The sequence below is a fragment of the Medicago sativa genome, chromosome 1, assembly GCF_051527215.1.
Source record: "Medicago sativa cultivar Bolivia chromosome 1, Bolivia_mono, whole genome shotgun sequence".
NCBI classification, from domain to species: Eukaryota; Viridiplantae; Streptophyta; class Magnoliopsida; order Fabales; family Fabaceae; genus Medicago; species Medicago sativa.
Window position 1 is genome coordinate 5824663 of NC_140749.1, and position 15310 is coordinate 5839972.

Here is a 15310-nt window from a genome sequence, read left to right on the forward strand (position 1 = left end):
GTGAACTTCTCGATTGTCTTTCCTCTTCTTTTATCCGATGCTCTAAAAGTGCCATTTATGGGGAACTAATTTATTCCTTTTCTTGTCTATTTTCCCATGTAACAGAAAAAAGGCCAGAGAGAGTATGTCGAGACATAAATTAATTCAGTTAAACTCAATTAAGATTGTACTGCTTGCTAAACATTCCTGAAGTTAAGAATGTCTTGTTAACAGTTAACACATTCCTGAAGTTAAATATAACGGTTTACAATATCACTCGTTTTCAGAAATAAAACATTATAGATATAGATGACTAATGTGTGTTCTGTAGATGGATCTTTCGTATAGAAACAAGCAAGACTGGGCATGAAAGCACCAATTAAGATCCATGGGAGACCCAAAATAGAAGAAGATAGTGTCATTTTACAACATACAATCTCTTAGAGGAAGTCAGTCACGCATTAACTGATCAACCGAACTCAATTTACAGCAAAAACTTCATCAAGTAGAATACAACAACAATTCAGCCTTATCCCACTAAGTGGGGTCGTCAACCGGAATATATATAGTATATACATCAACACTAAAAAAAACCTATAAATTCAAACTGTTGCTATTGGCTGTCACATGAAGCTTAATTCCCAGCAAAAGTTATGCATGAAAATGTGGCAAGCTACATTTATTTTTATTTTCACACTTAAACAACACTGCACAACAGCATGGCCTTAATTGCGCCAAATCGTACTACTATCTTGCATAACCATCATCTTCTGCCTTTAAAAAGTTGCCAATTTGCTCTAGCGCCTGCAAGATACAGAAGGATTATTAGATTTGCATCGGTTATACAGAATTTAGATTCAGCTTTAGCATCCGTGAACATTTTAGTTTGCCCAAAGCTAACAAATTGAAATGGAGTTACAAAGGCATGAGGCAGAAATTGTGCAAGACCTCAATTGCAATTACAGTTGGAGACAAATCAGACGCATCTTTTCGGCCTAGTTTTGTTGCTATATCTGCGCATAAAAACAGCACAGCATCAGAAATTGCAATTTGATTGTTATCATGGAATAATGTGTGTTGAGCTTCACAAAAGATTGTAAAGCAACAAGATCACTCTTTTTTATTGGATAAGGATATATACAGTAACATGAGTTTTAAATGTTTTATTTTGAGCAAATCTCACACCATGACAAAATACACATATCTTCCTGTTCTTTCTTACAGGATCTGGAAATTTTTATAAGTTTTAATTTCAAAACAGAAAAGAAAATTTAGACATACTTTCTAATGAGACTCTAGCATTGGCGTTGGCATAGAATTCACCTCTCTCTTCAAAAAGAGCAGACAAACGCATCAAAGCCTGCATGTGAATTACAACTGGTCAAAAATTTTTGTGAAAAATATTTTTTATGCAAGTTTGGTGACCAAAATTATGGATGATTAATATGATATGTTTTGTCACAAACACAAAATCCTATTGATGTGAAACAATTTACCGCTGTGTATGCATCTCCTGCTTCATCATGTAGAAGAGGGCGAGAATTGGTTCCTACAGCTGCAATTCTTTTGGCCAATGCTTCCACTGGTACATCTAACCAAACACTAACCCCCTTGTGCATATATTTCCTGGCAATCCATTTCCATACAAATACATGTAAAGATGAGGAAATACTTATCATAAAAAGTGAAGCATAAACTTTCCTCAATACTATTACTCCCTCCATTTTTTTTCTTTTGATGTTTTAAAACTTCAACTATATTCCAAAATATTTGATGTTTTAGTATATTTAATATTGTTTTCCTACCCTTGATGAAAAACACACCATAAAACTATTAAAGGAGTTATGACCTTTGGCTTATCACATGTGAATTTAATCATAAATAAGGACAATTTAGTCCAAAACATACAAATATTTATATACTTTAATTACTCTTAAGACTTGTGCCAAGAGCTAAAACATCAAAAGATAAAAAATGGAGGGGGTAGTATGTTAATTTGTATACCAATTAATAGGCCGCACAACAGCACCTCCACCCGTAGAAATGACAAGTTTATGCATCAAGGACAGCTTATTCAATGCCTCGGTCTGAAATGGTAAACAAACAAATGAATAACGACCGTGTTACAAAACCATAGGCTAGCCGGAACAATTCACAATATCTTAGTATCATAATAGTCAAACAGAATAATAGGAGTTAGGAGATATAGTAGTGACTTCTCCGCACATGTCATCATCAGACACTATGTTGTTTAACTTTATTAACATCGTATTCCAGAACCTTGTAACAAGCTTTTATTGAAGGACATGAGTTTCAACTTACAGTTAATATCAAACTAATAGCACATTCCGCTACACTGTAGCGATACAGCGCCGCTATAGCTGTTATTTAACAACACTGATGACAACGCCTTATGAACTACAACCAGTAAGTACCTAATTGTTTATGAAAACCTTTTTAAGAGAGGAGGATTTGTTTTAGGGAGTAGGCGTAGTTGCTAAAATGTTATTTTAAACAAAGTTGGGGGTGTAGAGATAATCCAAAACTAGAAGCCAGCATAACAAGAAAGCAAATGCCTCCAGACCTCGACTATAAATGTAAACTAAGTCTCATACCCAGCTGATTTGATCATAGGAAATTAATACTCTGTTGCCAAACCTGTATAGTTGGACAGGGTGGTCCACTGTCCATCTGTGACATGGGTGGAAAAAAAGGCTCTCATATTGTTAAAGCAGAGGACAACTCACTCCTAGTAGCCCCTCAAAAAAAAAAAAACTCACTCCTAGTAGCAAGCTGGAAAGAGGGAGTGGATTCCGCCATATATGTACAATCAACCAATAGAGGTCACACTCTTTCCATGCCCATTTGTTGTCTCTACAAACTAAATCAATTTACTAGCCGAAATCCTACCTGGTTGGAGAAATATTCTTCTATTTCAATAAAAGATCTGTAAATGTGGGACGGACATTCCACTGACTCGGTAAAAGGAACTACTTAAGCTAGTTATACAAACTACAAGAAAATATTTTGTTTATTAGAATTCTCTTTGTTTTGATGTTCTGTACTATCCTGTGACACTGCTAAGTGTCAAGTACCATTATGAATTGGTATGTAGCACTGACTCACTGCTAATTGTAAAGTACCATCATGAATTGGTATTTCAGCACACATCAATGTAGCACTGACACTTCACATCGAAGGCGTGTCTAGTGTCCGACACGTGACAGTTTGCGACACCGACATGACATTCACACATGTTGCTACATTCAATTATTCGATTATATCAAATTATTACCGGTGTCGACGTGTCAGTGCTCTCCCGTCTCCTTGGAGCAGTTTATAATATATAGAAGCAGAAAACAAGGGTACTGAGATGTAATTATAGAAATAGGAAGATCTAAACGTTCAGACAACTTAAGAAAAATTATAACACTGAAGAATATGAAAACTTGAAATTGTCCTTTCCAACTGACCTCCTTATCACGAAAGAAAGATTCTCCATAGAGTTTGAATATATCAGCTACAGAGTTTCCATCAACCTTTTCCTCAATCAATGTATCACTATTACATACACATGAGTAAAAAATATAAAATCAGCAAGACCTATAATATAACCATGAATCAAAGTAATTGTTTTGCAATAGGCAGATGTAGACACTAATAAACGAATTTCAAACAAAACTCTTGTATCAAAACTAGAGCAAAATTCCCATGATAACTGACCCCTCCCCCGTTTTTATCTATTGCATAATAAAATTGTAGACCCCTTAATATCACTTGAATATGAACACTAGTTGAACCTCATATCAAATATTAAATGTAGTGTGATGATTACACACACAAAATGATATTGTTTCTTTATAGCCTATTCAAATGGTACATTTGGTAAAAAAATAAATATATATATATATATATATATATATATATATATATATATATATGTATATATATATATATGGGGCTGCTAACTTGCACCCACCCCAAAACACTAAGGTGCAAGTTAGCAAGCTACACCCACTAGTATTTTACTAACACCCTTTAGTCTCTATTAAAATTTATATAGAAGGTCAATTTTGTAACTAACTTAAGGACATAGTTGTTTTTCATGCATTGGATTTAAAAAACATTACATGTTTTTTTAATACGCTTTTTTAGTACAATGTGAGACAAACTTTAAAGAAAACAATATTTGGAATGATGAAAGTGGGTGTAAATTAGTGAGGTAGATTGCTAACTTGCACCTTAATAAATTTATAAAAATTAGCCTAAATAATTAAGTAGGTGTAGGTTGCTAACTTGCACCTTAATAAATTTAGGTGGGTGTGTAGCTTGCTAACTTGCACCTTAATGTTTTGGGGTGGGTGTAAGTTAGCAGCCCCTATATATATATATATATATATAGAAGAGGGTGTATCAAATGAGAGGACAATTTATAATGAGAGATGAGAGGGTGAAATAATGACCCTTAGATTAAATCAAATGGTTGTAATTAAATTAGAGCTAAAATAGCTCACGTGAGTCGTGACACTCCTCCTCTCACGTTTACTCGCTTCTGAGTTCTTTTCCCTTTGAAAGCTGAAACGTTTCTTATTCCATATTCCATCTTCCTCCCTGCACATCATTCTCATTCACAACATCCTCAGTGCAGAAACGTAAATGCGTCTTCTTTCTGGCTGAAACCATTAATATTTGTTCTCTGTTTCCATTGAGAAAGGATGAAAACTTTCAATTGTCCTTTCTACTGTTTTTCCATTTCTTAGAAAACTTTCAATTGTCCATGGATATTCATGAATTAAAAATCATGATGATTAAGAAGATTCCTCTATTCTTCTAATCCATTGTTTAAAGAAAACGATTTAATTTGAATTGAATTTTTTATTAAATTTTGGTGGTCCGAACTTGTAAGAGCACAAATACGAAAACCTAAATCCAATTTCCAATTTAAAATTTGAAGGTGAAAAAACTAGGAAGGAATACAAGAACGATATTAAAATCTGAGATGAATGGCTTGTGTAAAGAACATGCAAATTATCAAAAACAGTGGAATAGAATTATGGAAAACGAAGCAATGAACTGAGAGGAAGGGGAGTTGAAGCAAACAGGGATAAAAGGTAGCGCTACCCTACATGATATTTTTTAAACAAAATTTAATCATAGCCTTTGATTTTAATCCAATGGCTAATATTTGATCCTCTCATCCTCTCATTATATTTACTCCTCTCACTTGATCTCCATATATATATATATATATAGTGTGATGATTACACACAAATGATATTGTTTCTTTATTGCCTATTCAAATGGTACATTTGATATAAAAAAAAATTAAATGCTACACAATTTACGTGTTTTGGAAACTCATCTTTCCCTATGAACAAAGACAAGAAATTAATATACTAACCAATCACAAAATGAATAGCTAAGAGCTTGCGACATAATTTTCCCCACAGTTGTCTTCCCAGAGCCCATCATTCCTGCATGTCAATTTGAAAGTATTTTGAATGCCAAAGTAATCATACTTGTATTGCATGCCGGGTAATCACGAGACATCAACCAAAGAAACTTACCAACAACATATATACAGCGCTCATTTAAATACGGCAGAATCTGTTGCGATCTATTCTGCAATTTTATTGGTTCAAGTAAGAAAATGGTATATAGATACTTAGAAGAGCAACAAAAACTGAGCTGATGATAGTACTATCTGTTGATGGTTTTGCTTAAAAGAATGGAAGGATATAGCATCAACTAAAATGAATGATCTTAGATTAATTAAAAATGATGAAGAGCATATGCTATTACCTTTAGAATCAACTCTTCCTCAAGGGGAAACTTATGCCCTCCAGATTCCAATGTTGAAGCTACAAGAGTAATATCAGAAACAAAATGTAAGGATACAAAATGAGGAAGCACTTATTTTAGTCGGCAACAAACTAGACCTTGTATGAGCATATTAAATAAATTTGCTCAAACACCACACTTTTCCTTGAAATATGCAGTAAATTCCTTTTTTTCAATTAATCGAGCATCCAATGGTAAAAGCTAGCTTAATATTGGCTAATGTAATTATCAATTCAACGTGATAGAAAATATACTCTCGCCAAGCTGGTGTGGCTAATATCATAAAAGCTTAAGTTCCATGAGCTACTTGTGATTGGATAAATGTTGCAAAAGCTGTTTGTGGTCTCAACATTTGTTTTAGAAAGTAACAATGGATGGAAGAGACCAAAAGTTAACTTAAAGAGCTTATTGGATTAACGTGATAACAGCTTAATGTCTGAAAAAATGACGCAGACACATACACGACACTGACACGCTGACATCAACAATAATTAGAAGGAAAAAAAAAAAATGAAGTCATTGAATATAATCACATGTGTCGGTTAGTATATGACGCCACATGCCAACACCCGAACACGCTTTGGATTAGAAGTGTGTCGGTGTTACGGGCTACCCGGTAATTACTCAAGATAATCATATATACAAATAAACCATTGCATATTAATCACGTTATGTTTTTCCGACATAGGTATTCAAATAACATTCAACTGAAAGAAGCATGTAAAACTTTATTTGACTCCAGTGATTTTGGTTTCATGGAACAACCTAGCAAGTAGCATCTACAAATTTGCTTAAAAAGACTTTCAAAAACAAAAACAATGTCAATTAATGTTTAATTACAGCAAAACCTGGCATATTGTTGTAAGAACAAGCAACTTCCATAGAAACCTTCTTGTGCCGAATGGTGTGAAGCTTTTTCAGTCTACCGGTCCGACTCAGAGAACAACCGGTTATTCTCACACATTTTTCGGGTCGGGTCAGAACCGGTAGATGAAACATTTGAAAAGATGTAGCATCCATTACATACAATGGGAATACACCGTAAACACTGAAACGAATGTTTGGATAGCTGCAAAATCAATTTCCCAAATTGGAGCTTCTGCTGGCAAAACAAAAATCGATTCCAATCTATAATATAATTTTCAGCAACAGATAGATATACTCTACCTAATTACCCTTAACCTCTTCTCCAATTTCCCACACAAGTGCGTGCGCATAAACGATTTTCTTCTTCTTCGCATAACCCAAATCCAACACTCTAACCAGATGTATAATGGATAAATAGTAGAGTGGGAAAAGAATATTGAGAGATGAGGGAATGAGGAACTATTACAGAAAGAATAGTGAACGATTTGGAAGGAGATTGAGCCCTCGTTTGTTTGTGCGTTTGAGAGCGATTTATACCGAAGCTCGGTGAGAATTGATTCAGTGTTATTATGAAAATATTAGTGGATGCCCACCACTAATACTCCCACCAACCCATTTTCCATTTTCTTCACCAACCATGCTCTTTGTTTTCCTATAAACTAGTCGAGATACCCGAGTGCTACACGGGTAGCGCGGCGCCTCGTTCGCGTCTCGGCTGTGCTGGTATAGTATTTTTTTTTGTCTATGGCGAAAACATGTAAAGTATTTAAAGCATAATAATGTATATATTGATCGGTATTAATGAGAAATTATAAAATAATTAAATTTTAATATGAACAAATATATATTAAATTTTAGTATTGACGATATTAAAAAAGCTAATAAATAAAAATAATCATAGTTTTTATTTACTAATATGTTTTAGTGTGAAAATACTAATAAGCATCCTGTGAAAAATATATTTCACAGGTTTATGTAATATTGTTATCGTAAAATATATTTCATAAATAAACATATACTAACATATTACCCTAAAAAAAATCTAGTGAGATATATTTTTGTTAATATATAGTCCATACACTCATATATATTTTATCAATATATATAGTTCTCATTAGATTTCAGAAATAAGAATATACTAATATATTTTCGTAAAACAAACATATACTCGTATATATTTTTATTAATATATAGTCCATACACCCACATATACTTTATTAATATATTAATAAAACTTAGGCAGCCGCGGTGTTTAAATAGAGATATTAAAAAATATTAATTTTTTTTGAAAGATTAAAAAATACTAATTAAAACTAATCACTCGTTATAGTTACTAAAATGGGTCCCGTCTTACAATTGTACACTCCAACGGGTTTTTTATTGATACATTTAAAAAAAACAAAGGAAAAAATTGAAGTATGATTAATCATAGTATATTATAATTTTTTTTGTTTGTTTTAGTATTGACGATATTAAAAATAAATGAAAATATATTTCACAAATATTTATCAATATATAGTTCCCATTAGATTTCAGAAATAAGAATATACTAATATATTCCCGTAAAACAAACATATACTCACATATATATTTTTATTAATATATAGTTCATACACCCACATATATTTTTTGAATATATTAATAAAACTTAGGCAGTCGCGGTGTTTAAATAGAGATATTAAAAAAATACTAATTAAAACCGATCACTCGTTGTAGTTACTAAAATGGGTCTCGTGTTACAATTGTACACTCCAATGATTTTTTTAGTGATACATTTTCAAAAAAAAAAACAACGGAAAAAATTGAAGTATGATTAATCATAGTATATTATAATATTGTTCTTGTTTTATATTAAAAAAGCTAATAAATGAAAATACATTTCATAAATAAATATATACTAACATATTCCCGTAAAAAAACATATAGTGAGATATATTTTTGTTAATATATAGTTCATATACTCATTTGTATTTTATCAATATATAGTTCCCATTAAATTTCAGAAATAAAAATATATTAATATATTCCCATAAAACAAACATATACTCATATATATTTTTATTAATATATAGTCCATACACCCACATATATTTTATAAATATATTAATAAAACTTAGGCAATCGCGGTGTTTAATCAGAGATATTAAAAAAATACTAATTAAAACTGAGCACTCGTTGTAATTACTAAAATGGGTCTCGTGTTACAATTGTAGACTCCAATGGGTTTTTTAGTGATACATTTAAAAAAGAACAGAAAAAATTAAAGTATGATTAATCATAGTATATTATAATATTGTTCTTGTTTTAGTATTGACGATATGAAAAAACTAATAAATAAAAATAATCATAGATTTTATTTACAAATATGTTTGAGTGTGAAAAATATTAATATGCGTCCCGTGAAAAAACATAATTAACGTATTATATAAGGTGACATTTAGGGTACACAAATTGTTAAATTTGTGCACCCATACACAAACACTCTTTGAACCTTTGATTTATCACTTTTGAAAATTTAATGGTCAGGATATCATATATAGGCATACTTAGACCATGTGGTCTACAAAAGTTGTTTACTTTATAAAATGGTTCTTAAAAGAAATATGAATTTTTAGGATGCATTTATTCATATATATATATATATATATATATATATATATTGGTTGCTATTTTTCGTCAACTACTTTTGTTTTTTGTATTAACAGAGTTAAATTCAATTATTTATATATTTATTTGTGCAAAAAATTCATTTTTTGAATTTATATTTTACTTTTTGAGAGTCATTTTTTTTCTTCTTAATTTTATAAAATTCTTTTACATTTGTCTCAATACCTGACATCATGTGCACCCATAAACCTACTTTATATGAAGAAAAAAAATTCACTTGTCAAACCTAAAATATAAATTATTAACTAATATTAAATTTTATCGATTCCATTTTATCCGAAGAAGTTAGACTCTCATAACGTTGCAAACCAATTTTTAAATCTCCTATAAAAGAGGTGTTCATGTTTAATATCTGACAATATCTTGAATATAATTAACAATGTGTAGAACATTATTTCAAAAAAAAGTGCAAAGAACATGTAAAAAAGTGTGCACAGGAACAAAAATATAGAAAAGAAATTATGCAAGTATATTTAAAATTATTTGTTAGAACCTGTAACAATAACAAATAAAAGAAGTAGATTCAGGCTGCAAATAAAAAATGAGGTCTTATTAGTGACGGAAAAAATAACTCTCCTTTATTAACATTTCAATGTATACTTTTTTATAAGAAAAGCTTAACTTTTAATATATGTTTTATTAATAAACAAATATACCACAATTCGAAAAATTCATTTTCACTAAGGCTGACATTATAAACAACTTTTGTAAATGTAGACCATCACTATATCCAAGCCATTCAATTTTTAAATAGTAAATATAAGGTTAAAAGTATGTTTGTGTATGGGTACACAAATTAATTTGTGGACCCTTAAAGTCACCATTATATAATAGTGTTATCGTAAAATACAAAATCATATTCTGCTATCACAACAACACTTGTTAGTTTCCTCTAAAAAAAACTTGTTAGTAAAACCGAATTGAAAATTAGTAGAGAAAATGAAGTTAAAAATGAAGAGAGAAAATGAAAAATGAAGAAAGTAGAAAAAGATTAGAGAGGAGAGTGAGATTGAGAGAGAAAAGTTTATTATTAAGAAAATAAAGGTGAGTGAAAAGTTTGTTATTAAATAAATAAAGATGAGAGCGAAAAGATTATTACTCCATCCGTTTCAAAATGAGTGTCGTTTTAGGTGTTTACACACATATTAAGAAATGCAATGATTAAGAGAAAGAGAATGGTTATTTTACCAAATTATCCTTATTAACTATTTGTTAGTTTTAAAAGTAATACTTTGGAAGTAGTGTGCAGAGTATTAATTGGAGGGTACAATTGAAAAGAAAAAGTTATAATTGCATTGGAAACTGAAAGCGACACTCATTTTGAAACAAATTTTTTTGGCTAAAGCGACACTCATTTTAAAACGGAGGGAGTATTATTATAAATAAAGAAAGATGAGAGAGAAAAGTTTATTATTAAATAAAGAGAGGTGAGAAAGTGGTTTTTAGTAAAGTGGGTTTTGATAGTGGATTTGACAAAAATAACCCTAAAGTTGTAAAGAAAAAAGTTTGGAAGAAAATTGGGTATGGGTAGTAAAGTAATAATGGTATTATTCTGTTTTCATATAATGATAGGTGCCTTGTAAGAGAAACATATACACACCGAAAAATATACTTCTCTCACTTTTCTCTCTTTTTCTTCATTAAAATATATTTTATAACACGTTATCAGCACGATAGTTTCTACCAAGGGTTTACACTACTACTAGGTATATTACCTCTACTCATCACTTTAATATCATTACTTAATATTGCTATATATATCATTTATCTTTATCGTCTTAATATTATTATTATCTGCCCCGGTTATAGAAAACTGGCAATCTGTCAAGTGATTTATAACTAAGAGTGGCTATTATTATTATTACTAGATTGATGACCCGTGCGCCGCACGGGTCTTATAAGCTGAACTAAAAATAATAAGTTTGAATCCTTTTTTTAGGGTGTTGAAACATAGAAAGAGAATTATAAGTTCAAATATTAATATGTTCCAAATTAATTGTAAAGGTGTAAGTGTGCATAAAAAAAATGGTCTCCATGCGGCTTAATAAGAGATTCACAAATTGAGTATGGTGTTCTGAGACATAAAAAGAAAGTAAACTAAAATACAGCATGTCATTTCCTCCTCTTGTATTAATTCTTTTGCCGTTAATCATCTCCATTCATCATAAAAAGTCTAGGGAATCATCACCCTTTTAGTGAGATGCTTTGATGTCCATGGATATCATGACTCCATGAGTGCTTTAGAATCCCCAATGACAATATGATCTTTAACTCTTGTATCCTTGAGTTGAAAATAGTAAACAAAGTTAATAGGAAGGCAAAAAAACCCCACCACAAAAAACCAAAATAAAATAAATGAGATCAAAAACAACAAATTCACAATAGAAGCATGAATATTGTTTGAGAAATTGAAGCCTCTATTTTAGTTACAAATCAAACCAAGTAACAATCTAAACATATTAGTTTCTTATCTAAGATTGCAAACACATCCAATAAGTTGAAGTAATTGTTAAACTATTATGATTGAATTACAAAAGTCCACATTGAAGAAATTATTACTATAAAGAATATAAAGCATTATGATGACAAACTAACTAACAACCTTCTTAAAAATGGCTAAAGTTGAAACTGAAATAACCAAACAACTAAAATAATCAGGAAACTTTTCCAACATACACATCAAGAGGCATAGAACAATATCTTTAAATTTCTTGATAGGAGGCAGAAGAAATTACCTTAAGTTCATATTGGTGGAGTATTCACAGGGGGTAATGCGGAATATGTGCGAGCCCCCTCGAATGGAAAAAATCCATCAACAATAAAAGCTTTGCAAGAAGCAAAATCTATTAGAGATATAATGAATGCTCATCTTAAGATGAAAGACTACTTTTCCATGAGGCTTGTTAATATAGTCATAAATCTAAAGCCAAAATGTAGAGTATCATCCGAGGACTACAAAAAAAGTAGCATAAATCCAAATTTATTCCCTCAAAGAAAGCAACAGATTAGTATATATGCTAATTAGAGTTGCAAAAAATTTGTAAAAATGGAATTTGATAATATGGAAATTCAAAAAATGTCAACAACCTCAAATTATATAAACCAACCAATTTTCTTAAAACAGATTGGCATGTGATAGATCAATGCCCAAAATAACTTGAATATTGAATGAAAAATATGCATCAATCAATTCATGTAAACATCATTTTATTTTATTTTTGAAATAGCCAAATTTATTGAAAGCAAGCCTATGCAAGACGCACACGGCTGCCAAGAGACAAAGAAAACATACAAAGGTTACGTATGTATGCGGACAAACCTTAAAACCCAAAAAGCACAATTACAACTACCAAAAGACCACCATAACAGGACCATTGCTGGCCGTATGTGAGCAGACAGCAGTAAAACCTCTCCTTGACAGCAGGGAGTCGGCTAAGTTGTGCTTTTATAACAGCCAGCTAAACAGCTCCACCACCAACACAGCTAGGAAAACCACCAGGACAGCAGAAACAACCGATAAAACACGCCAAAAACTGCAACAACTACAACCCTTTAACTCGTTAAGACCGCAATTGCAGAATTACAATATTCTCCTAGCCCTTATATTCATGTATGAAATCATGTAAAAATGTTTCAATTAATAAAGAAAATGGATTACCTAAACTACATCAACCTCAAAGGGAGAACTGTCCCCAATGATGAGTCAATATTTAGTCTACTTTTATGCATTATTTAGTTTAGTTTTATTTAGATTTGAATTTATTTTATTGCAATATTATTTCCTTTTTGAATCTTTTTACTACAATTGCATATTTTATATTTCAGGAACGAATATATGATGGAAGGAGCCTTGGAGCAAAAGAAAGGAGTCTGGAGCAAATTCGGAGCAAAAATACGAAGATACGGAGACAAAAATATGTCTCCCACAAGTCAAAAGCTTGGCACGGCCCGTGCCAAAATGTGGCACGGCCGTGCCACCCTCCAGGATACCTTTTGCTGCTTTTTCTTCAAGCCCAAGTTACTCTGTTTTAGTTTTACCGAAAAGCCCTTGTAATTGCTTAGATTTTAAGTCGATTGTAAAGCTATAAATAAAGTAGCTCTCCATCACAAATATTCATCTTTTGTTCTTGGAATAAAAGTTCACTTTTACTTTATTGTTATTCTTCTTCTTCTTCTTCTCTTCTATGTCTACAATGAACGTTAGTGAGTAGACTTCTCTTGTCTTGGGATTGTTGGATAAGTCTAATGACATAATCCTAATCGAACCAAGCTTTAACCCTAATTTCATGTAACCGTAACTTCTAATCTAGATTCACCGTTTTAACATGAATTAACCATTATCAAACTGTGGAAACGAAAGTGGAGGGTTTGATAATTGTTAATCCATCATCTCAAATATCAATTCATAATGCAAAAGCGGAGCTTTGATATTGGAACAAGTGAATCTAGACAAGAATTGTAAAGGCAGTGAAATAGTCTTTGCAATTCTTGAGACATGTGTAGTTTCAATCCTTATAAGCTTCTTCTAGTAATCAAGTCAGCAAAATAGGCTTGGTTGCTAGGGGTAAATCTCACCGGACTTGATCGGAAAGGTGAGGGGCTAAAGGGAAACCGGTCTTTAAAAATTAGGTATAAAACATGAAATTATAAGTTAAGGTTTTGGCTAGTGAAGGATTCGTCATTATGATGAACCAATAATCCCAAGGCTCCTTTTATTTTTATTGTTTTCCTTTAATCAAAAATCCCAATTTTATAATCTTAAAACTTTTTTCTAATCGTTGTTGAAAGTTGATTGAATTCATAACTCCCTGTCGGAACGATATCTTTTTATTACTACTTCGATAGACCGTGCACTTGCGGTTTGGCCTATCACCCAACCAGTTTGACATATGATTGAACAATGCCCAAAATAACTTAAATATTGAATGAAACATGTTACTAAGATTTCAATAGCAAGATAATTTGTCATCTGCATCGCACTGTTGGATCATGAAATCCTTATTATTCGATTTGAAATTAAAAGATCCAGAACACAATATAGTAATCAAAGCTTAACAAATCCATCAACTCTAAATTAAAATTGCAAATAAAAAACAACAAAGGTCATGCCTCATAACAACAAAACCTGGAAGCAATATATAAGAAGATATCTCTATCTTTCCTTGTAAAGATAAATACAGTTTATTAAAATGTAGTTGACACTGTGATTTCAATTTTATTATACTCAAATGACACACGATAAATACATGAAATAATTGATAGATAGAACAACTCTACTTACCCAATGGCTTCGAGTTAAAGGGTATCGACACCTGTATAAATAGCAACAAATCAATACTCTTTTTTCCTTTACTTTGCAAAACTGATACATATCAAATCCAAGTTAAAGCTTTTTTTTCTCCTTTATCTCATTCCTCTGGCTTTCATTCATATTCATCATCATAAACAACATCATCTATCAATAGACTACTTTCATATTAAGTTGCAGTGGTTCAACAAGTATGCTATTCACTACATTAATTGTTAGCAAGCAATTAACATATTGGTGTTTATAAAAAAAGAAATACCATATGTGGTTCTAGTAAACCATGATTATAAAGTATCAATCATTTTATTTTATTAACACCATTCCTACCAACTAATGAATATGTTAAAATACACGATAGTAAAATCTGATACTCGTTTGCTACCTCTACAACCTTCTTCCATTGTCGTCATGAGCCAAACTTGTTCTTAGGAGAATTCGAATTGAAACCAACAAATGGAGACGATTTGAAGATATGGATTTGATGCGTGATTCTATTATATTCTCACTTTGTTCAATCTCACGATTCTTTGTGGCAATTTCCTGATCCATGTTCCCTGCAACATTCAAAATATAACAATCAAAATCAATATATTTAATTTGTGGTAATCAATATTTAATATAAGAGATGATAGCAAATTAAATAACAAC

General features: G+C 31.3%; 2 protein-coding genes across 2 annotated transcripts in view; one reads left to right on the forward strand and one right to left on the reverse strand.

The window, feature by feature from the left end:
• Positions 1-15310, forward strand: part of LOC146952040 (S-adenosyl-L-methionine-dependent methyltransferases superfamily protein) — a 49127-nt gene that overhangs the window by 12233 nt on the left and 21584 nt on the right. The window lies entirely within an intron of this gene.
• Positions 303-7258, reverse strand: LOC146952042 (shikimate kinase 1, chloroplastic-like). The gene is made up of 11 exons (XM_085757775.1): positions 6988-7258; positions 6669-6889; positions 5782-5840; positions 5547-5601; positions 5381-5453; positions 3453-3540; positions 1984-2066; positions 1476-1605; positions 1261-1339; positions 928-992; positions 303-783 (listed from the first exon to the last, which is right to left on the reverse strand). The coding sequence occupies exons 1-11, from the start codon at positions 7059-7061 to the stop codon at positions 727-729; spliced, it is 984 nt and encodes a 327-aa protein (XP_085613901.1). The 5' UTR covers positions 7062-7258; the 3' UTR covers positions 303-726.